Source organism: Poromitra crassiceps (assembly GCF_964638095.1).
Source record: "Poromitra crassiceps genome assembly, chromosome: 12".
NCBI classification, from domain to species: Eukaryota; Metazoa; Chordata; class Actinopteri; order Beryciformes; family Melamphaidae; genus Poromitra; species Poromitra crassiceps.
The window spans coordinates 18,765,009-18,787,537 of NC_139632.1; the positions used below are offsets into that span (position 1 = coordinate 18,765,009).

The 22,529-nt window shown below is 45.2% G+C and overlaps 1 protein-coding gene across 1 annotated transcript in view; it reads right to left on the reverse strand.

Moving 5' to 3' along the window:
- Positions 1 to 60: 60 nt before the first annotated feature.
- Positions 61 to 22,529, reverse strand: part of notch2 (notch receptor 2) — a 53,411-nt gene continuing 30,942 nt past the window's right edge. The window contains exons 3-35 of the mRNA XM_083648032.1: positions 20,929 to 21,203; positions 20,139 to 20,346; positions 19,826 to 19,959; positions 19,142 to 19,264; positions 18,445 to 18,678; positions 16,961 to 17,116; positions 16,678 to 16,863; positions 16,472 to 16,585; positions 16,220 to 16,333; positions 15,307 to 15,540; positions 14,014 to 14,124; positions 13,676 to 13,868; positions 13,069 to 13,214; positions 12,798 to 12,911; positions 12,565 to 12,684; positions 12,270 to 12,422; positions 11,908 to 12,136; positions 11,202 to 11,403; positions 10,888 to 11,041; positions 10,513 to 10,697; positions 10,239 to 10,371; positions 9,331 to 9,576; positions 8,992 to 9,104; positions 7,930 to 8,468; positions 7,460 to 7,804; positions 7,149 to 7,291; positions 6,789 to 6,993; positions 6,230 to 6,311; positions 5,966 to 6,119; positions 5,423 to 5,739; positions 4,930 to 5,077; positions 3,940 to 4,037; positions 61 to 3,757 (exon numbers count right to left, since the gene is read on the reverse strand). Of these exons, the coding sequence (XP_083504158.1) occupies positions 2,291 to 3,757; positions 3,940 to 4,037; positions 4,930 to 5,077; positions 5,423 to 5,739; positions 5,966 to 6,119; positions 6,230 to 6,311; positions 6,789 to 6,993; positions 7,149 to 7,291; positions 7,460 to 7,804; positions 7,930 to 8,468; positions 8,992 to 9,104; positions 9,331 to 9,576; positions 10,239 to 10,371; positions 10,513 to 10,697; positions 10,888 to 11,041; positions 11,202 to 11,403; positions 11,908 to 12,136; positions 12,270 to 12,422; positions 12,565 to 12,684; positions 12,798 to 12,911; positions 13,069 to 13,214; positions 13,676 to 13,868; positions 14,014 to 14,124; positions 15,307 to 15,540; positions 16,220 to 16,333; positions 16,472 to 16,585; positions 16,678 to 16,863; positions 16,961 to 17,116; positions 18,445 to 18,678; positions 19,142 to 19,264; positions 19,826 to 19,959; positions 20,139 to 20,346; positions 20,929 to 21,203 (7,375 nt within the window). The 3' untranslated portion in view covers positions 61 to 2,290. The remainder of the gene's footprint in view (positions 3,758 to 3,939; positions 4,038 to 4,929; positions 5,078 to 5,422; positions 5,740 to 5,965; positions 6,120 to 6,229; positions 6,312 to 6,788; positions 6,994 to 7,148; positions 7,292 to 7,459; positions 7,805 to 7,929; positions 8,469 to 8,991; positions 9,105 to 9,330; positions 9,577 to 10,238; positions 10,372 to 10,512; positions 10,698 to 10,887; positions 11,042 to 11,201; positions 11,404 to 11,907; positions 12,137 to 12,269; positions 12,423 to 12,564; positions 12,685 to 12,797; positions 12,912 to 13,068; positions 13,215 to 13,675; positions 13,869 to 14,013; positions 14,125 to 15,306; positions 15,541 to 16,219; positions 16,334 to 16,471; positions 16,586 to 16,677; positions 16,864 to 16,960; positions 17,117 to 18,444; positions 18,679 to 19,141; positions 19,265 to 19,825; positions 19,960 to 20,138; positions 20,347 to 20,928; positions 21,204 to 22,529) is intronic.

A 22,529-nucleotide genomic window follows, 5' to 3' on the forward strand; every position in this document is an offset into this window, starting at 1 on the left:
ACTTCCGGAGATAAGTGGATTTTAAGAAAGAGGTAAATGAACTTCAAGGATCTAACAAGATCTGAGCTTTATTTCAGTAAGCACATTTGGTTGATCATTTGGTTTATTTCCATCAGACAGCTTTTGTTCTTTATTATTATTAGAAGTATCTTCTATCTTATACAAACATGAGGGCAACTACTTCATACAACATGTATATTATAGGCTATTTATGGTTAACACAGAAAGGAAAAGTACAATGACAATACAAAAATGTTTTATATACAGCACATAAAAATGGCATTGAATATGTACGGGAAATGGCATGCTCCATAGGCTCTTACTAAAAAAAAGTGACATGCTGATTGACAACCCAATGACCACATATTTTTCTAACTGCAGGGACATCAGAATTTCACCACATTAGGAAAAGGCTCTTAAGTGCCAAATACTGGGAATATTGAACATGAACAATTTTGTTTATTCACAGAAACTTACAGTAGTAATGGTGACTAAAACAATATTTCTTGGCATAGGATGTGTTTAACTTTTAGTCTTTCACTACAATGTAACAGTAATCCAAACGAACAAAAGACAACAATCAACCGACAAATTTGGAAATGATTTACATTTTTGGCTGACAAACAAATTTGGTCTTCGAGAGATGTTCCTTTTTAAAGTTGCACAAGTGAAAAAGTGAATGATTGTCTGTGTGTGTTGCAGAGCAGTCGCACAAGGCTCTGCTCAACATCAACTCTTGAGAAGCATCAGGAAGACAAAAAAATACTCTTATTACAACAGTACCATACACATCTCCAGACTTGGTTTATGAATCATGTGACAATTAAAGGTGCACAGTTACACTGATTGTAGTTAAGCAAAAAGTGATTACATGATATCGGAAGAGGAAACGTATAGAAACAGCCATTTCAAATCATTTAATAGGTGTGAACAGTACTCATATACTATGGAAGAAGACACGTCATTAGCCAAATCAAGCTCAGTAATGATGGGGGTAGAACTTTCTGTGTACATTTCATTTCATACTTACCCCATAAAACAACAACAGTAACAATACTAATGCGTGTGTTTTTGCATAAAGTTTCTCAAGCCCCCTCTCATTTAACCCCACACCGTCACTTGAAGTCCAGTCATCCACAGTGTTACCCTAAAACCCTTTGCGGTTGGAGAACATAAGAGAGATGTGACATGATTGCATCCGTACAGTTTTTAATTTGGTTTTCAAATAAACTCTCGCCTTATTCGATCGTTGAACAGTAATTGTCTTAAATAAATGGGTAACATACTGTGGATTCTGACTATTTATAGCATGCTTGCACACGTACTGCACATTGTGAACTAGATCTGTGTGTGTACAAACAAGGATTGAGGGTAAACACTAGTAGCTATATACTGTAATCGACGCCTTAAAAATACATTAACTTGAGGAGGAGATATTTACACCACAAGCTTAGAACCACATAGTGACAAGATGCATTTGTGTGTATTTGTATGTCTTTCTAATTATTATAACATCCATTTATGGAAGTCCCCCTTTAGCCATTAAAAACTAGAAAAATAATGCATGAATAAAAAACAATAAGACAACAACTCGGCAGTTTTGCTTTGAGAATAAAAGCGTAACATTGATTGAATGTGACCCATCATATAAAAAAGTAGAGTTAATGTTTTCAACGGGGAGTTAGTATTGGCAGGCTTATCACATTAAAATGTTGAAGGATAACATGTTAACATTTTTAAATGTCCTCAATGTCCTCACAAAAAAAAGACAAAAATAAGGCTCAGCTCTGTACCACTAGTGAGAATGAGCAGAGCAGAATATCCAAGGTCCTCTATCAATGTCCGTCTCAACAGTCCGTTTTCCTCCTGCGATACCAACCATCTGGTTGGCTTTTGCTTTGATGATCCCTCCAGAAAACAGTTTTGTGTTGGTGCCACAGACCCAAAAGAAAATCCCCACCTCTCAGAACAGGGGACTCTTGGCTCCGATCAAAGGGACTACAAGGGAAAACGATCTTAAGACAGACAACTAACACCGCACCCTTTGGTATTCAAAACTTTTGATTTCTAGCTGACAATACTCATTGACGTTTTACTATACACAGTATTCTTAAGTGCAAAGAGGAAAAGAAAAGACAAAAGGGGAGGTGAGTAATGATAATGATAATGAGGAAGAAATAAGAGGGTTAATGAAAAGAGAGAGAAAGACAGGCATAGTTTGAGTTAAGTGTTGTAGTTTTAACTACACGGAGTGACAACCCCAAAATCAGGTCCTTTTCTTGTGACTGGCCTATGCAAACACCTGCATGTTTCCACGCTGAGGCTGCTGGGAGGCCTGCGGCGTCTGTTGCGACTGAGGCTGCAGCTGCACCTGCTCTGGAATGTGTGTGCGGCGTGACGAGGGCAGTGCATGGTGGGGGTTCCCCAGGGGGGTGGGGCTGGTGGTGACATCAGACCAGTCTGAGTTGGAGTGCGGCGAAGAGGACGACCAAGGGTCAGGGGATTCCGGCGAGGGGGTGAGGTACGGGTGCTCGCTGGGTGGGTGGGCAGGGTGGCCGGGGGTGGTGCCCTCTGAGCCGGCGGTGGTGTAACTGTGTGCGGAGGGGGGTGTGGGGTACTTATCCACAGGGCTCTGCATAGCCTGATAGGGGGGAAGCTGCCGCGACTGGCTATCTGGTATCCCGTGGCCTCCGTGGCTGAGGGTGTGGGAGTGGGGGTGCTGGAGGGTGTGGGAGAGCCCGTGCCCCATGCCAATCTGGTCAGGGATCTGGTACATCATGCCCTGGGTGCAGCGGAGGTGACCTGGCCCCTGCTGGGAGTGACCCTGGTTCTGGCTCTGCCCCTGGGATGGCTGGACCTGCACCTGCCCAGGCTGCGGCTGCTTCAGCATGGCCTGGCCTCCTCCAGGTCCCGGGGCCATCATCTGGAAGGTGACAATAGGAGGCAGTTGCTCCCGACTCATGGTGACATTCATGGGGGTGAGCATTTGGCCCTGGCCGTGGTGCTGGCCCATGCCAGGGTGGGACGCCCCCATCTGGTGTGACACCAGGCCAAACATGTGGCCGCCATAGCTGTGCTTGGCCATACCCACCCAGCTCTGCTGTTGGCCCAGCATGTGGCTGACCGGGGGCAGCAGCGGTCTGGAGGTGGGGCTGGCCAGGAGGGGAGGGGAATTGGCTGTGTTGGAGACGCCACCGGGGGCATCGCCCGTGTACGAGTGTGGTGATTCCAGGGAGTCGACGGGTGACATGGTGACAGAGCTCTCCGACAGCCCTCCTGCTGCCTTGGCACCATTAGCGTTTCCTCCTCCTGCACCTCCTGCACTTCCTCCTCCCACTCCAGCAGCCACACCTGGCCCCTCTCCTCCAGCAGGCTTCTTCCTCCGCTTGGCCTTCATGTCCTTCAGCTCCTTAGGCCCCCCACCGACACCTCCCACCTTTGTGCCGCCTCCACCCCTCCTGCTCTTCTTGCCCTGGGGCCCGGGCCGCATGCCGATGAAGCCTGCTCCATTGGCCCCACAGACAAGGGAGGAGTGCCCTCCATTTCCACCCATGTGATTGGGCCCATTGTGGGGGCTGTGGACTAGGTTGTACTGATCCAGTAGGCGGACTATGTCATGGTGCATACGTTCTTGGGCGGTGTCACGGGGCAGCCGATCCAGATGATCAGTGATGTCACGGTTGGAGTAGTGGTCAAGAAGAACCTGAGCTGCCTCGAAGCTGCCTTCTCTGGCAGCGAGAAACAATGGGGTTTCCTCCTGGAGTGAACACAGCCAAAGATAAATATGTTACTCTCTGTGATATACATTTCCTTAGGAAATATGTAAAATCTAAACCATAACATATAAGAAAACATTTTTCATCCGTTCCAGTCAGTCAGCAAACCAAAGTAAAAAAACAAAAGGAGTCAATTGCACACAAGAAAAACACAAGAACACACCTTATTGTCTTGCATGTCACGGTTGGCTCCATTCTTCAAAAGCACAAGTGTGGCCTCTACATTATTCACTGCTGCTGCCCAGTGGAGAGCAGACTTGCCTGAGGTGGTGAGGAAGGATGAGTGCATAAAAGAGGGGGGGAGACAAAGCAGTACATCCATGTTAGCTAGACTTGCATTATTATAATTCAGCAGAAACTTTTCCTGTTACATTCCAAACAGCCAGTTGTTTTCTGCTCCAGCTACGCATGTCTTCACAGCTATGGTTAGTCAAACTAAATCACAAAAGCACTGAAATGCAAATAAAACCAATGAAAAATGTGTGGTGGTCTGCAAAAACCCTTCAGATTGTGGGCATTTGACATTTTAATTTTTGACATTTCCATAAATTCGAAACTTTCCCCTATATCCTTTTGAATGACTGAGATAGCTCCCTCAGATCAAAAGTTATGAGTATTTTAATCTGTTATGTGTCTAAAAGTAAAACGTGAGAAAAATGGCAACAATGTTGTATTTTCAACAGTGGCATTCCACCAAAACCTATTTCCATTTGTTTTATGGAAAAATATATAAAATAATAATAATGATAATGATAATGATAATAATAATAATACCTGTGATGTACTACGGTGATGAAAGTAACCAAATCACTCAAAATCTAAAATACCTGCAAAACCCATTTTCAACCTTCTTTGGCTCATTACCAACAATGTGCAGCAGCGACATGTGAAGGGTTTCTGCAGGCCACCACATCACAACACAGTTACATGATTGGCAGCCAGTTGAGTTTTTTTCACTGACTGCTACAAGCACACAAACTAAAATAGCAAACTAGCAAGCCACATGCTTTGATGCTAGCAATGTTTTCATTGTAATCCAAATAACTGCAAACATATGTGAGTAATCCATACATCTCATAAAAATAAGACATCCAATAAAGGGAAAAGGATAACAAAGGGGTAAATAAATGAAAGTAGAATGTGGTTGTCTGACCATGGTCATCTACAGCGTTAATGTCAGCATGGCAGTGGACCAGCTCCTCCACCATGCCCTCCACAGCCAGCCTGGCTGCCAGGATCAGAGGAGTGGTGCCATCATTCATACGGGCATCCAGTTCTGTCGCACGGTTACGGATCAGGATCTGAGAGAAGACGCAAATGAAAACACAGACATGGAAAAATGAGGTAGAGTATAATATATAAAGACCACAATGATGCAAATCTAATGTGATATATCAGCTTGTAGGATTCATCTTTACTTTTCTTTCTGGATACAGTTAAAATTACTAAGTGGGGCTATGGGTTGATCCGTGTTTCTGTACATTGTTTTTGTTGTATTATAGATCTGGAAAAAATATATAAAATCAAATAAAAATATAATATAATAAAAAAATATATAATAAAAACGTACTCTGACATGGTACAACTTACTCTGACATGGTACAACCTCATGTAACAAGTTCAGATCTGCTTCTGATCAGTCTCACCTGGAAGACTCCCTGGGCGTCGGCCGCCACAGCAGCATGCAGCGGAGTTCTGCCCATGTTGTCATGGGCGTTGGCATCAGCTCCAGCATCCAGCAGTCTTTTAGCGGCGTCTGCCCTGGCGTAGCGGGCAGCCAGGTGGAGCGCGGTTTCCCCTGTGCGGTCAGTCTGGGCCATTAGCGTAGCACCCTGGGTAATCAGGTCTGAGATGACACTAGGTCCTGGTTCGTCTCCGCTCTCCTCCTCCTCCTCTCCATGTAGACCACAGTCAGAGCCTCCTCCATTACGCAGCGATGCCAGCATTAGTGGGGTGAAGCCATCTGAAAGAGATGACAGAAAGAGAAATCTTTCAGCCACAACAAAATAGCCACTGAAATAAAATAAAAACATGCTATTGTGTGACTGGCATTTTGTTTTGTGTGGCTAATAGAATATGGATTATAATATGAAAGTTAAGGGGCTAGCGATTTCCACTGGTCTTGAATCTTAAAAATGCAGGTGGATATAAAACATGCTTCACAACAAACAAAGCGAAGGTTTCCAGACCTGGGCCTTTGACATTGACATCCAGACAATCAGCATCCAGGTCTGCCTGCGGGGGAGTGAGGCTGATGTCAGCAGCCTTGTGGTGCTGCAAGGTCCACTCCCTCCGGTCCACTCCTCCATCCACAGCCATGGGCAGCAAGGGCTTGTCTTCAGTCTGGGAGAAGACAACATAACTTTAATCACATAAATATTCTGATCAACATGCATTTAAACTAGCCCAGTCTATTGGCTTCATTTTTCACCATTCTTTCTTCATTGACTTACTCTTGGTTTCTTGGGTGGAACCTCGTCCTCCAGCCATCTCTGGCCTCCGTCAATCATGGCTCCATCCTGCGTCTTGAAATTCCTGGTGTGAGAGAAAAACAGCCGCTCAAGCTACAGCACAAAATGTGTTACCTTTATTTAAAATGTGTTACCTTTATTTAAAATGTGTTACCTTTATTTAAAACGTGTTAATTTATCCCAGACTTTTCCAGCAATGCTCTGATTGCGCACTCACCCAATTACATGCACTGACCCCTGGGAGCTGCCCAGTACAACTAACAGGCCTCTGCTGTTGGCCACTCAACATCTCCACTGAACTAGTTGTACTAGTACCTTGCATAAAGGCTCCTCGACAGGTGTAGGTGTTGAGTGAGGGTAAAGTCTTCCTTATGTAATTCCCCCACCCAGGATTTCCCAGCTAGTACTTTGGATTTGAACTGACAACCTTCAACTCTCAAGACTCCTCCTCTAACCTCTAGGCTAGGTTCCACTTTGAAGTGTATTTTTCCTTGACGTAATTCATTATGGTATATAAGCCCATGATCCTCTATCCACTCACTTCATGCCAAAGTCATCCTGTCCGACAGGCTCTCTCCTCTTGTCGTCCTTCTTGGCCAGGAAGCCGTCAGGGAGCCAGAGTTGGCCGGTTTTATGCTTCCTCTTGGCCGCCAGCATCCCCAGCACCAGGATGAGCAGGATGATCACCACTGCCACACCAACCAGGTACATCAGATACGGTGGACTTTGGGCCACTGTTGGGTCACCTGGGGGATACAGAAGATAGGTTTCAATAACGGCAACATTGTGGAGAGTCATTTTATCTTCAGGCTTGATTCAGGCTGTTACATAGGAACAGAAATGTGTAAATTCACAAATGAAAATCAGATAGGACGAGTGGTTGAGCGATGGGCCTACTTACTGTCGACAGACACTAGAGGGTAAGGCAGTTCAGCCCTGAGGTGTGCTGCTGCAATGAAGGATGCAGCCTGATCAGTGTTGGAGAAACAGTCAACTGAGGTCTGGGCACACTCACGGTTATCAATCTCCAGGTACACTTTAGACCTGCACAAAAAAACACACATACAATGAACACAGACACACACAGTTAAGACACAGACACACTTCAATCCTTATTAATAAAATTGTGAATAATTTGAACTAAAAACCTAAAAAGAGGGATGTGAAAGGGAGAAATATTATTCAGACATGAATATCACAGACGATCCTTACCCAATAACCTCCCTCTCCATCTCCCTCTCCATCTCTCGCTTGGTCCTCCTCTTCTGTCCCTGCTCCTCCTCTAGCCCATAGTAAGGGTACACCATCGGCTGCTTATTCTCATCCAGCTTCACCCTCAGGTTGGTGTGGAGCAGGGTTCCCAGGGAACGCAGGAAACCCCTTATGTCCCCAAGCAGCTCCTTCGGCTGCAGGCGTACCACAATCACCAGAGTGCCGTCTACCACCTTGGGCGGGGTGTCTGCAGAACAGTCCAGGCCATCCCAGCCACAGGCCTCAGTGTAGCAGCTCTGGTCACAGTTGCCGTTACCATAGTGGTCTGCACAGTACTTGTCATATCTGAAAAGGAGAAGTTTTCAGTGTATGAGAAAGAGCTGAAAGGTCAATGGCTTCAAAAGTATTTATACGATCTTATTTCCTGCAGAAGCAATGAAAACTGCAAGTGAGAGGGGAGGATGACTTACTTGCATTTGGCATCTGGGGTATCTTGGCACTCAAAGCTGTCAAAGAGGCACCCAGAGTTGTCGCACTCCTTGTCACAGCGACCGTTCCTGAAGAGGTCCCAGCAGGGTGCGTGAGCAGTGCAGTTAACCCAAGGCCGCTGCCAGTGGAGCGAGCAGTCTCCCCCATCCCATTCACATTCGTGGTTGTTACACTGAGGGTCACACACTTTGTCCCCTGATCGCTGTTTACACTCCAGGTAGGGGCAGGCTGGGGGTTGTGGGGTGGCGTCAAATAGCTCACAGTGTCGTCCGGAGAAGCGACTGTGACAGCGGCAGCTGTACTGGAACGGGCTGGACGGGTCTTTGATGCAGGTTCCTCCGTTCTTGCAGGGCCGGTTCAGGCATCTGGCCTGCATCGTCTCGCAGTGTGGCCCGCTGAAGCCCGGCTGGCACTGGCAGTGGAGGTGACCTGGTGCATCTACGCAGCGTCCTCCATTCTGACAACGGAGCTTGGCACAGTTGTAGCCTTCCATTTCACCACAGTTGAAGCCAGTGTAGCCCTAGAGATATACAGTATGCCATATTGTTTGAGTGGCACATCGTTATATAGTAACATGAGGGTTGGGATTAATTAGCTTCACATTTGTGAAGGACTCCTAAGACAAAGTATAGTCATGCAGTTCATGAAACCACCTATTGTAACTAGTGGAAATTCAGATTCTCCTGCAAATCTGCTGCTTGTCTACCATACCTGGGCTTTGGTGTGGCCCTCTGAAGCAAGCATGAGAATAAGAGAAGGAGCAGAAGGATTAGTGATTTAGAGTGAAAGGACTAGGACATTATTCTAGTAGTACAAGTGCATTGTTTTTTAGTTTAACAGCAGAAGGAAAAGCAAGAAAAACAGAAGCTTCAAGCTATAGTGATTTTTTTAAAGTAACTTCAATCACCCCTCCTTTGAAAAAAATCCTCTGTAGTCACTGTGATATTTGTTTATGTTAAGAAATTCACCAACGAAAGTGTGTTCCAGCAAGCATGCAAAAAGAGGTCTTACAACGTAAAACATGCAGAATCAAAAAGACTTACAGGAGCACAGGAGCAGGTGTAGCCATGTATTGAGCTCATGTTCATTGAGCAGAAGCCACCATTATGGCATGGCTTGGAGTGGCACAGATCCACCATGGACTCACAATGACGCCCTGGGAGAAAGCAAGTGAGTGAAAAAGAGGGAGACGCATAGAAAGAGAAACAATTAGTAATGGCAATTATTAGCAGGTGTATCACAAAAATAGTTCAATTAGCAAACCCCAATTGACAACATCACTAATGCTTGGGTGGTTTTCCACCATTCAGAATGACTAGAAAATGTGCTGTGATTTCCCTAGTCAGCCTAAGGGTACAAGTGCAGCAGTAATGTATATGTACCTGTGTATCCTAAGCGACAGCGGCACTGGTAGTCGTTGGTCAGCTGTACACAGTCGAGGCTGCCGGGGGCGTGGCAGGGCCCAGACAGACACTCGTTGACATCCCCCTCACAGTGCTCTCCAGCAAAGCCTGGAGGGCAGGAACAGGTGTAGCGACCCACTCCGTCCTCACACTGGCCCCCATTCAGGCAGCGAGGACCCCAGGAGGCGGGGGCACAGTCGTCCACGTTCTCCTCGCATTGGAGCCCTACAGAGAGGAGAGAGGGCATTTTGGTCCTCTTCCTGGCATTCCGGTCCTTTTCAGGGGGTTACATTTACCGAACTATGAAATAATACTTTCCAACACATATTGGCAAATAATCACTCAATTTGTATATTTAACAACATGTCCCACACTTCTTTCCCACTGCTGTAAACTGACAGCAGGCTCACTCTCTGTACGCAGCCAGTCCATCTTCCACCCCTCGAGTGTCTTTTTTTTTTTAAATGATATTGGTTCTTTTATTTTTGCTGACACAGTGCTTTCTATGCAGGTCTGCATTTTCTCATGCTGCTGGCTGCTGAGTGCCAACATTTTTGTTTACTGCTTCAGCCTGCGTGCTCAGTTGTTTTTTGATCAATAACCGCTGCTTTTTTCCTCACACAGAATGCACTGGAGAGAATCCCCCAGACATACATGTAGCCTCCCACAAAGCACCTACAGTAGTCACATTCAAGATCTGAATAATACACCAGAATAAAATGTGAACATGGTGAAATGCAAAAAAGTGTTTTCAAGCTTGTTTGTTTGTTTTTAGTTTACGTGCATCTTCTGAACATTCAAGGGCATCTTTTGCCCAAAGCCCTCATTAAATTCTGACCTAGTGTGCATGTGTGTATCTGCAATGTGGAAATAATGTGTAACCTTACCATGTGTTCCAGGTGGGCAGGCGCAGGTAAAGCGGTTGATGAGGTTGATACAGGTTCCTCCATGGAGGCACGGGTTGGAGTGGCATTCATCGACATCGTACTCACAATTCACCCCCTGGTAGCCTGCCTTACACTGGAGGGATGGCATGAAGGACAGAGGTTAGTTTACTGTGTGCTGTCGGAATACTGCTAGCATCCTATTCTACACAATACTGTATTAAACATATATATACAGTATATAGAAAATGGGAGGACACAAACACAGTTTACTTACAATACACTCATAGGTGCCCTGATAGTCCTTGCATGTGGCCCCGTTACGACAGGGGTTTGACTTGCACTCATCCACCATCTCCTCACAGTAGCTGCCCATGTATCCTGGCTGGCACTGGCACTGGTGGGAATTACCCACATTCATACACCGCCCTGCATTCTTGCACACCTTCTCCACATCCACATCTGATTGGGAAAAAGAGACATGTTAGAACACTGTCTATCCTCATATTTTCTCTCTATTTTTTACAGAAAATTTGGGAAATGTGGTTCAGATATGACATGACTTGTCTCTTGGGCTGATTTGCTCTCTCCATTAGAAAACTGTATGTGATAATGTAATCTGCCCCATTTTGGAATAACACATGTTCCTCACCATTCCTGGCTGCATAGTCCTGGCAGGACATGTTGGGGACGTCACAGTAGAGTCCTGTCCATCCGACGGGACAGTGGCAGGTCCAGGACGTCTCTGTCTGAGAGCAGGAGCCCCCGTTACGACAGCGCACCTGGCTGCACAGGTTCACAAAGTTCTGCGTACAAAGGAAAGCGAGAGGTAAGGCTGAGTGTGCCAATGTTAGCAAATATTATGCAGTTTTGCTGAGAAAACACAATGAAACGCACACACGTACCCACACTCACACATATACACATGCAGTGACACACGCACGGACGCACGCACAAACACATTACCTGGCAGTTCTGTCCATTATATCCCACTGAGCAGCTGCAGCGGTAGGTTCCCAGGCCGTCGGTGCAGGTGCCTCCGTTCTTACAGGGCTGGGAGTCACACTCATTCTGCTCGTACTGACAGAACGTCCCGTAAAAGCCAGGACGACAACGGCACGAGAAGGTGTTGATGTCATCGATACAGGTCCCGTTATTCAGACAGGAGCTGGAGACACAATGAGAAAGAGACAGTGAGGATAAGTGGAGAGAAACATGGCTCTGTTCAGAGAGCTAAGAGATAGATACACACATGGCTCTGTTCAGAGAGCTAAGATACACATACAAAATGAAGAGGAAAAACAACAACCAAAAAAAGAGGATAAACCTACCAATGGGATCCACATTCATGAGGTGCACAATCTACACTGTTTCCCATCCAAAACCAGGTATTTTTAGAACACCAGTGAACTGAACCATAACATATTTGTATAACATATTTGTATATTTTAGCCCTATGAAATTCTAAATTTTTTGTGATAGGTAGACAGCTAGCATTAGTTGTGAATGAGCTGTACCCCACAAGCACCCATGTGGCTCATGTGAGTGTGTATATATATATAGGTGTCATCAATCCATCCATCCATCCATCCATCCATTCAGGTCAGAACAGGATATAGAACTGAACCGTGAAGGATTCATTAATGAAGAATCACATGATAAAGCAGCCCACCTCTCACTGCATTCTGGGATATTGTGTTCACAGTGGATTCCGTCGAAGCCCGGTCGGCACTCGCATACAAAGCTGTTGACGTAGTCCCGGCAGACGGCCCCGTTGCGGCAGGGCTGGCTGGCACACTCGTCCACCTCAGTCTCACAGCGCTCCCCATCAAAACCTGCCCGACAGTCACAGGAGAAACTTCCTACATCGTCCACACAGGAGCCGCCGTTCAGGCACGGGTCTGGGGAGGGGGGGAGGAGAGAGTGGAGAAAAGGTTTTAAGTTGACCCACTACACTATCAGTGGAAATCATTTTTTCTAACGGATTAATCAGTGGACAATTTAATCAACCGATCAGCTGGATGTGTAACTCACTGGGGGAGCAGTCGTCGATGTCTGTCTGGCAGTTGTGTCCACTGTATCCAAGTTGACATCTGCACAAGTAGCTGCCCTGACTGTTAATGCAACGACCTCTGTTTTTACATGGGCTCTTTCTGCATTCATCCACATCCTCACTGCAGCGGGGACCTACATAATTGTAAATGAAAACAAACAAAAAACAGTATAGTGTCAATATAACTCTCCCTTTTGCCTCACATTTTCTCTCCCCCTCTCTCTCTCATATTTATTTAAACGACAGATGCACATGCACACACAGTCACATACACACCTTGCCAGCCGCTGGGACATCTACAGGTGTAGGAGGTGTAGTCTGGAGATGGATGACAGACTCCTCCCCTCTCACACGGCTGAGAGGCACAGGGAATCAGCTCCTCCTCACAGTGTTTACCTACTCGGACATTGTAACACATTTTCAATCATCAGAACAACTGAGTGAAAGTTCGGGGGTAAGGTGATGTTCAGGTGACTGCTATAATGATAGGTGGCTGTTGAGATGCTTGCCTGTGAACGGTGGACTGCACTGGCAGGTGTAGCTGTTGACTCCATCTATACAGGCGGCTTGGTTCTGACAAGGTCCTGAGGCACATTCATCTATGTTCCTCTCACAGTTCATACCTGATGAGAGAGGCGGAGCACTTCACTTTTTAAGTTTGGCCTTTTTTTCACCCAATCAAATCAACAGTGACAAGTAACTTACTGGTTGTTACTTGCTCCCTTGCAACATTTTGAAAGATGCAATAGAAATGTAAATGTTCCATATTATTATTATTACCTGCAAATCCATGTCGGCACTGGCAGGTGTAGCCGTTATGTCGGTCCACACAGATGCCACCATATAGGCACGGACTGGACTGACACTCCTCCTTTTCCTGCTCACAACGCGACCCTACCCAGCCTGCCTCACACTCACAGTAATACCTAGACAGAGAGGAGGGGCAACTTCAGTTGTATGAAGACCTCCCAACATGTTATAATAACAGTTTTCCTGAAGATAAGATTTTTTTTAATTATTTTTATGATTTGTTCCTGGGCCCACTCCAGGATCTGTTCCAGCAGGTGTTACAGGTCAAGAATGGCAATTATTTGGATAATTCTATCATGCTATATGGGCACTATGATTGTAATGCTCTCAGCAAGACTGGGGACAACTTTTGGGAGCAAAGGAGGCTAAGGAGAGAAACTTCCCAACTGTAGGGGGCAACCACAGTTAAATACAGCTAAAGGAAACAGTATTAAACTAAAATAACAGTGGAAAATATTTAAATTAGCTTTTACATACAGTATACTAATTTCTACAAATATTGTATAATCTAATTATTATTATTGGTTGGATTAGATGGATCTCAGAACATGAGACTTCAGAGTAATAGTATATGTACCCATTTTGCTGTTCGACACACTCTCCATGCACACAAGGCTGGGGGGCACAGTGGTCGGTCCCGGAGTGACACAGAGGGCCGTGGGTGCCGGGGGGGCACAGGCAGTGGAACCCGTTGACCCGGTCCAAACAGGTGCCCCCGCTCATACATGGGTTTGAGTTACATTCATTGATATCCACATTGCATTTAGATCCTAGAAGAGTGATTCAGAGGGAATGAGCAAAAAAAGGCACATATGTTTGTTTACTGTGTTGGTTTACATATGTGTATTATTTATATGCACATGTATGAATTTTATTCTATATTTTGTTTAAGCTGGGGTCCATGGCAAAGCATACCTGTGTATCCTGGGGCACATACACATTTATACTCGTTGATGCCATCCTGGCACTCTCCATTTTCACAGGGATTGCTGGCACAGTCATCCTCATTGATCTCACAGTTCACCCCTAGGGAGATAATTACAAAAGGCAAACTCAGACTGAGTAACTGACATTTGATCTAATGACATAATAGGCTAACATTAGTCTCTCATTTCCCTTTTGATTTAAGTTTAAAGGAGGTAGAGTACAGTGACGTACAGGGGCTCAAAGAGCTGCTACAAAATGTGATAGTAAATCCTTTTGCCACCAGGGGGAGTAAGACACCACAAGAGCCCAAAAGAGTGAGAAGTTAAGAAATGGAGAAACAAATCACACTGAATTGAAATGCAGTAGAAACTCGATATGAATACGACTAGAAACAGACAGAGGACAGACCTGGAGTTACTAAAGAAGAAACTAAAGATATATTTAACATGAGAGGCACTGTGGTTAGGCACTTGAGACAGACAGAAAGCGAGAGAGAGAGAGAGAGAGAGACAGACAGACAGACAGACAGACAGCCACAGACTCACAGAGAGAAAGAAACAGGGAGACTGAGACAGACAGAGAACAAGGGGGAAGTTGGTGCGCAAGACCTGAAAGTGAGACCCGACAGTGTGGTTTAAGCTGAGTCTGGTGTGGTGTAGTGAGTGAATACAGTCCAGACTTCAGTACCAGCTCTGGTGTGGTGTAGTGAGTGAATACAGTCCAGACTTCAGTACCAGCTCTGGTGTAGTGAGTGAATACAGTCCAGACTCCAGTACCAGCTCTGGTGTGGTGCAGTGAGTACAGTCCAGACTCCAGTACCAGCTCTGGTGTGGTGCAGTGAGTACAGTCCAGACTCCAGTACCAGCTCTGGTGTGGTGCAGTGAGTACAGTCCAGACTCCAGTACCAGCTCCCAGGGCGGTACTACGCTACTGAGGTACTAATCCTCAGAGCATCAAGCGAGGTAGCACTGGCGGACCCAGCCTGACTGTTACACACTCACCCACACACACAGTTCTCTCTACACATTAAGCCGACAGCTAAGCAGGAAGTTTCCATTCCATTCAAGCTGTCTGTTCCTTCCAATGTTAAACTGTGGAGGGCTGCACTAAAATGAATCACACTAAACCTCTCAAAAGGACATGAATGGGACCTTGGCTACGAGTAGTACCTGGCAAGCAGAAGGCTAGAGATGACTCATGGATATAAATACTTAAAACCACATTTTCTGCAACGCATCTCGCAATACAGACCATCATTTTTATGGTGTATGAGCTGCTTACCAGTAGTTCCCGGCAGACAGTTGCACTGGTAGGCGTTGACCAGGTCAATGCAGCGTCCTCGGTTCTGACAGGGGGTGCTGTGGCACTCCTGGACCTGGATGTTACAGATGGAGCCTGTGTATCCCGGCTGGCACTCACACGAGTAGGTGGCGATGCCATCCTTACACACACCGTGGTGGCATGGCTCTGGCTTACAGTCATTGATGTTCTCCCCACAAAGTGTGCCAGTGAAGCCTGGGGGAAGGACAAGTGGTGGTGATGATGATGGTGATGATGAAGATGATATTTCTAATCAGCACAAACATAAAGCCTGTCACATCTTGTGCCTAATACACTACCAGTCAAACGTTTGGACACACACTTTGTTCTTTCTTTCTTTCTTTCTTTCTTTCTTTCTTTCTTTCTTTCTTTCTTTCTTTCTTTCTTTCTTTCTTTCTTTCTTTCTTTCTTTCTTTCTTTCTGTCTTTCTTTCTTAACTATATTTCACATTTTAGAATAATAGTAAAGACATCAATACTATGAAATAACACAAATGGAATTATGCAGTGATCAAAAATGGTTAAAGAAATCAAAACTATCTTATATTTTAGATTCTTTAAAGTAGCCACTAGCTTTGGAAATAAATGTATAGGCATCGACTTCAGTGTTTATATTTGTCTAAAAAAAACAAATTTCAAGCATTTAAGCATAAGCCTTTAGATCAAAATGATTTTAAGATGAATGCAATTCAAAACAGTGCATTCAATGAGGTGTGTCCAAACCTTTGACTGGTAGTGTATATCATATTTCTATTTCAGATTATCTGGCAAATAAGGCACGGGGTTGAAAATGCTGGGGTAGTGGATCTACCATTTTCACAATTTCCACTTTAACTCAACATACTATGTGTAAGTGTAATATTTGGCCTTGGTACCTTCAGCACATTCACACTCGTATCCGTTGGGTCGGTCGGCACACTTGGCCCCGTTCAAACAGGGTGTGCTGGAACACTCATCAATGTCTATCTGGCACATTTCGCCGCTGAAGCCTGAAAACAGTACATAGAACAAAAGTTACATCAATGGATGCACTACAGTGGACTGCTGTTATTCAACCACTGAAATGTTTTGGCTTTGAGTGGATTGAAAAGCAATGAGAAACATAGCTACAGCACATGTGCACCAACCTGCTGGACACTCGCAGACGAAGCGGCTGACCTGGTCCAGACATTTCCCCTGGTTCAGACAGGGGGAGCTGAGGCACTCATCTACCTCTATCTCACAATGAGTGCCCTCGAATCCTGTATGCGTGGAGTGAAACAGAACGTTATCTCAACGCTAAATGGTCAAAATGTAAGCTGTCATTTGCTTGTCACATCTCAAAGAAGTGTACCAGGCATGCAGATGCAGGTGTAGTCTCCGATGCGATCCAGGCAGGTGCCGTCGTTCTGGCACGGGTTCGAAGCGCACTCGTTGACATCTTGCTCACAGCGCGGCCCAGCGTAGCCCCGAACACAGTTACAGGTGAAGGAGCCGTCGGTGTTCACACACTGACCTCCATGCTCGCAAGGGTTGGTACCTGAGGATGAAGAGGAGGAGAGAACAAAATTGTACGGAAAGTGTACACATTGTATAGAGCATGTTTAGAATGAAAGAGAGGTAGTGTTCGTTCTCACCGATGCTGCACTCGTCTCTGTCGATGTTGCAGGTGCTGCCTACGTAGCCAGCTGGACAGTTGCAGTTGAACATGCCGTTGATGGGGTTGGTGTCACACTGAGAGCCCTCTCTACAGGGGTTACTGATGCACGCGTCGTCTATGTGGCACAGCAAACCTGAAAAAGAAAATATTTTATATCTTATCTATATTTTATCTTACCGTATATACAGTATATAGAAATGAAATATTCTTTTACATATCCAAGTTCAAATGTCAAACATAATTTTACACAACTCACAGTATTAGTAAGTGCTAATCTATGCTATTGTATAATAATCATATTTCACTGCTTAACTTAACATATTATCTTAACATATTGATTTCTGTGCCCTTTCCTTAAAGACAACCTGAACCCATGTGGCGCGAGGCTCGGAGACGTATCAGACTGAAAACCATCTGAAAACAAATCTTGTCTAAGATGACAGAGGGTTGAGAGGCGGGCCATAGCGTGTCGATGATTTGATTTGACAATTCTGGGGACTGGATTTGGTGTTGGCCAATCCTGGCGTGTTGCGCCCCCAAATCGAGTGGGATTCAGCGTGTTGTGGCGCTACGCGAGTGGGTTCTGCATAGAACCAGGTAGCCAGCTGCTTCCCTGTGGACCGGAGCAGAGAATCCGATGCATGAGTGCTGCCTACCCGCCTGGAATCTCAGAGGGGCCGGGGTAAGACCCGCTGACGTTAACGTTATTCCTGGAATGCAAGTTTAACGAGCCAGTTTATGTCTTTGCATTCTACATCAAATGAAGACATTACAGTTTGTTACATACAAAACAGGCCAAGTTATTAGTTAGTTTATGGGCTAGAAATTCTACCAGATTACAGGCACTAGGCGGCTATCTTGCCTGCAGAATTTTCTCCTCGAAATGAAGATTGATTGTCAGCTGCCAGGTCGTGATATGATTGGTTGAAATGGGTTTGAAATTTGATAGTGATGTCAGCAACCTGTAGATTACTGTTATGAATGAAATCTTGAAAAATGATCTTTTGATGTGAAAAAGTGTAAAAAACTAAATAAATTAGATTTTTGTGATTTCGTTTTTGCATACATTATTAAATAGGTGCACTGAATACCCAGGTATGTGAACTAAAATAAAATAAAATAAATCATATACGTTCAGCTCGTCTTTAAGGTTAGGAGGTGAGGCAACAGAGCGGGAAGCATCAATTGTGGATAGACTTGGTATTCCGCAGGTTACAGACTGTTATTATTTAATACTCTCCCAAAGGTACCGTAAAAAGCACAGAAACGATGTGGTGATAGTAAACTACCAGTGCAAGTGTATTTCTGTCTTTGAAATATGAACCAGACTCGTAACAATTCTATATTGAGTAGTCCCCTAAACCTTCCCAAATAATTCACATCATCCCTTGTTTTGCAGCCTACTGAATTTAGGAGGTTGCCCTAGAAATGTCTGTGTTTGGTTTCCCCCTCCTGGCCCACCTGTCTTCCCATAGGGGCAGAAGCAGACAAAGGAAGCGACGCGGTCGATGCAGGTGGAGCCTGGACTGCAGGCAGCCGTAGCGCAGTCGTCAATGTTTTCTGAGCAGTCGGGTCCGCTCCAGCCGTTGACGCACACACAGACGTAGCTGCCGATCAGGTTGCTGCAGGTACCACCATTCTGACAGGTGTTGGGCTGCAGGCGACACTCATCAACATCCTCTGTACAGTGCTGACCTGTGGGGAGGCAGGGGGACAGGGACGTAGCAAGGGAAAAGAGAGAGAATTTGAAGAAAATGACCCAGAGGGAGAGAGTAGAAGAATAGAGGTAGAGCGGAAAAGATTGATAGGAGGGACAATGTCAAAATAGATAGTACACAGAGACATGAAGACAGAGTGGAAAATACGTTTTATAGGGCTAAAACAGACAGAAACTGCAAATTTAAACACACAATCATTCTGCAATGGGTCTCATTAATAAAAACTCTGGATATATGACAACACTGAAAACGTATGGAATACTGGAATACAGTTTTAAACACAACATGCATGCCAAATTCTTATTTAATGTAGTTCTAGGAGAAAAAAAGATGCTTGGTGGCATATGTCTGAAATGGAAACAGATATGTGTAAATTTTCCATTCATGTAAAACACATGTAGATTATGCACACAAACACACACACACACACACGCCCTTACCAGTCCACTCCGGAGGGCACTGACAGTTGTAGGTGTTGACTCCGTCCATACAGGTTCCTCCATTGGCACACTGATGTCCCGGGCAGTCATCAATGTTGTTCTCACAGTTAGTCCCATTGAAACCTGGCACACAGGAAGGAATGGGACAACGGCATGTCACATGATGAAGTCAGCATTAGTACAGTACTTTAGTACAGTAGCCTCTATTGTAAACCAGTAATATGACATTTCCTGTGTGTGTTTGTAGTGTCTACAGTATAAAACTACTTTGGCTGCAGTAGACTGACAGTATGCTGTTTCTATTATAACACAGGCAGCCAGATCATAATGTTTGCACCTCAAACAACGCAAATGTAACAATACGGAACCACACAGCTACTGTCCATCCATTTATAAATACACACTAGGGGCACTGTCACTCTTCTTCTCTCACTTCATTCATGTTTTCATCCTCAATTTCCATTTCTCTTTCAATCTCTCTCACCTGGCAACAAACAAATCAACATTGGGTAGCAGGGGTGCAGTTACAGTGGATGGAGAGAGGGTGCTTACTGCTTAGGTGTAAAATAGTTGATTTGCTTCTGGTTGCGTATGGTTCGAGATTGAGGAAGTTTCTGTCTGCATTGTTACTTTTTTGGAGGGTAACAATGGACTGGAGGCATTCCACGATTATAATTCTCATACCTGGAAGGCAGTGGCACCAGTAGCTGGTGTCAGACGTCTGGCGGCAGGTGCCTCCATTCAGGCAGGGCGACGGTGAGCAGGGGATGTAGGGGGTTTCACAGTGTCGGCCCGTAAACCCCGGGGCGCAGTTACACCTGTAGCAAGAGTCCATACCGTTTCATTCAATGTACAAGTGACAGTGAACATTCAGCCATTATTAAGGAATTCAAAGTATCATTAGTAGTATTTTGTATTATTGTTATTATTATTATTACAGTATTATTATTATTATTATACAATACTATTTCTTTATTTTCTACATGGCTACACTCACTTGTAGGAGCCGGGGCTGTTGACACACACTCCTTCATTCTGGCACACAGAGGGTGTGGCAGCACATTCATCCGTGTCGTTGAGGCAGCGTGAACCCGTGTAGCCTGACGGGCAGGAACAAGCGTAGTGGCCACCATGCAGAGAGCTGCAGGTGCCACTGTTAGCACAGGGGCTAGAGAGACAGCTGTCCTCGCGCTCACACCGTGACCCTGGGGACGGAGAGGAGGAGGAGGACACGGGAAGGAGAAAGGCCGTTATATTTAATGATGTACAGGATCTGATGTAACTACCCGTTGTGCTATTTAACTAGCGTGGGCACCTGTGGAGACAGGATGTTAAGAGGGAAAGGGGGCGTGTAAAGGCAGGTATGTCACTGGGGTTATCAAGAAGGCACATGTATCATGTGTTTTGTTGGCACTTCACATGACCATTTTGGCAACCCAGAACCAAAGTTCCTGCACTCCTATCAGACCTGCACTCATCTGCAGCACACTAACACTGACAATACAGTTTGGTCCACATTTATCCAATAACAGCAAATGGAACAGAGGCTACGGAGATGTCTGCTCGAAATGATCTGTTAAGAAACTGAAAACTACATTATTGTACAAAAAATCAGGAAAAGAGAAGGCTACAACAGTCTCTAAAAAACATATTACTATCAATTGTCTATTGAAAAATAAATAATACATTTTCTGGTCTTAAATGAAATCCCTCTGACACCTGATCCCCAGACAAAAGGTTAACAATGGGCCCTCATGCCACACTCCATAGAGCAGCCTATACCTCACCTGTCCATCCTCTGGCACACTGGCACTTGTACTTGTCGAGGGACAGGAGGGTGCAGACGCCCCGGTTGGCACAGGGGTTGTTGGGGTAGCAGGTGGAGTTCTGGGGGGTCTGGCAGTGCTTCCCGGTGTAGCCAAGAGGGCAGGTGCAGGTGGGGCTGCCCGGTACCGGCACACCGGCTGACACGGTCACCGAGCAGTTTCCTCCATTGAGACAGAAGCCGGGGTGGCAAGGGTCCTTATGGTGGCAGTACTCCCCCAGGAAGCCCGGCGCACACCTGGGCACACACACACACACAAAAACACAGGAATCTATGGTTGAACATGCAAAGAGAATCACATGGATAGACGCAAAGATAAAATGTGTGTGCAGTTGACAGAGAGGTAAACAAACAGAATCAAAGAGTGAGTTTCAGTCAGGAGCACATAATGTACCACATCAGAGAGCATCAGCATAACAGTCCTCTAGTATGCACACACACAGCCGATCAAAGAACCAAATGAACAAGCACGGGTGAACCTTAGTGTCTAATGTACAGTCTAGTCACAACCACAACCCGACAGTATGTACAAATATTAGGAGCGTGTGTGTGTGTGTGTGTGTGTGTGTGTGTGTGTGTGTGTGTGTGTGTGAGTGTGTGTGTGTGTGTGTGTGTGTGTGTGTGTGTGTGTGTGTGTGTGTGTGTGTGTGTGTGTGTGTGTGTATGTGACGTGTCACAGAGTCCATGTGCTTAAAGGGACTACTTGTTCAACTAGTCCAAATGGGCCATTAACACTGGTAGAAGAGGGGGAGGCTAAGCTTGGAAAAAGGTTAAAGAAGAAGTGTAAAAGCAGAAGGATGCGAGGTGGAGTCCTCTGGAAGTTGTTGACTGTAGCCTGGCAGGAACTAAAAACAAGTCACAGATCAGCAGTTCTTTGGGCAGTGTAGATGGGTAATAAGTGAGACACAGGGGGCCCAAATCTATACAAATGTTTCACAGCGATGATACCATGGTCTCTGGGTGAATACTCCATTCTGTTTGGCCGCAGGGTGTCTATTAATTCTAGATAATGGATACCTACTAAGTAGTAGTACTGTAGTAGCATTCGCTATTCAACTGGCTACTTCAGGCTGCGGCCAGGCAGACAGTAAGTTACACGACATGGACTATCCCATTTGTTCGTGAAAATCTTGATATTGATTTGGGGACAATGACATGGCTGGACAGCTAGCTAGTCTTGTTGTTAAACATACTGTCAAATTATATTTACTGTTTGTCAACCGTACGCAATGTTATTCACTTTGCATAACGTTATCTTTCTGACTCAAAGGGCCAGCGGACTAGATTATCTCCCATTGCCAAGTCGTATCTAAGGTTCGTCCTATTTACTGGAGCAGTGAATGTTTCCATTGCATAAGAACCATATGGGATGGTGATGATTGCTCCAGGTATTAGTCAAACCCTCAGGTGTTACCAGGAAAACTGAGTCATGGCTTGTGAAAAACCTTTAGATTTTGATTGCAAAACGCATGAAAATATAAATGAATGGTCTTATTTTTCCCCTTTGGCAAGTGACCATGGTATAAGCGAGCTAATGCTCTTGGAGGTGTCTGGAATGAATGA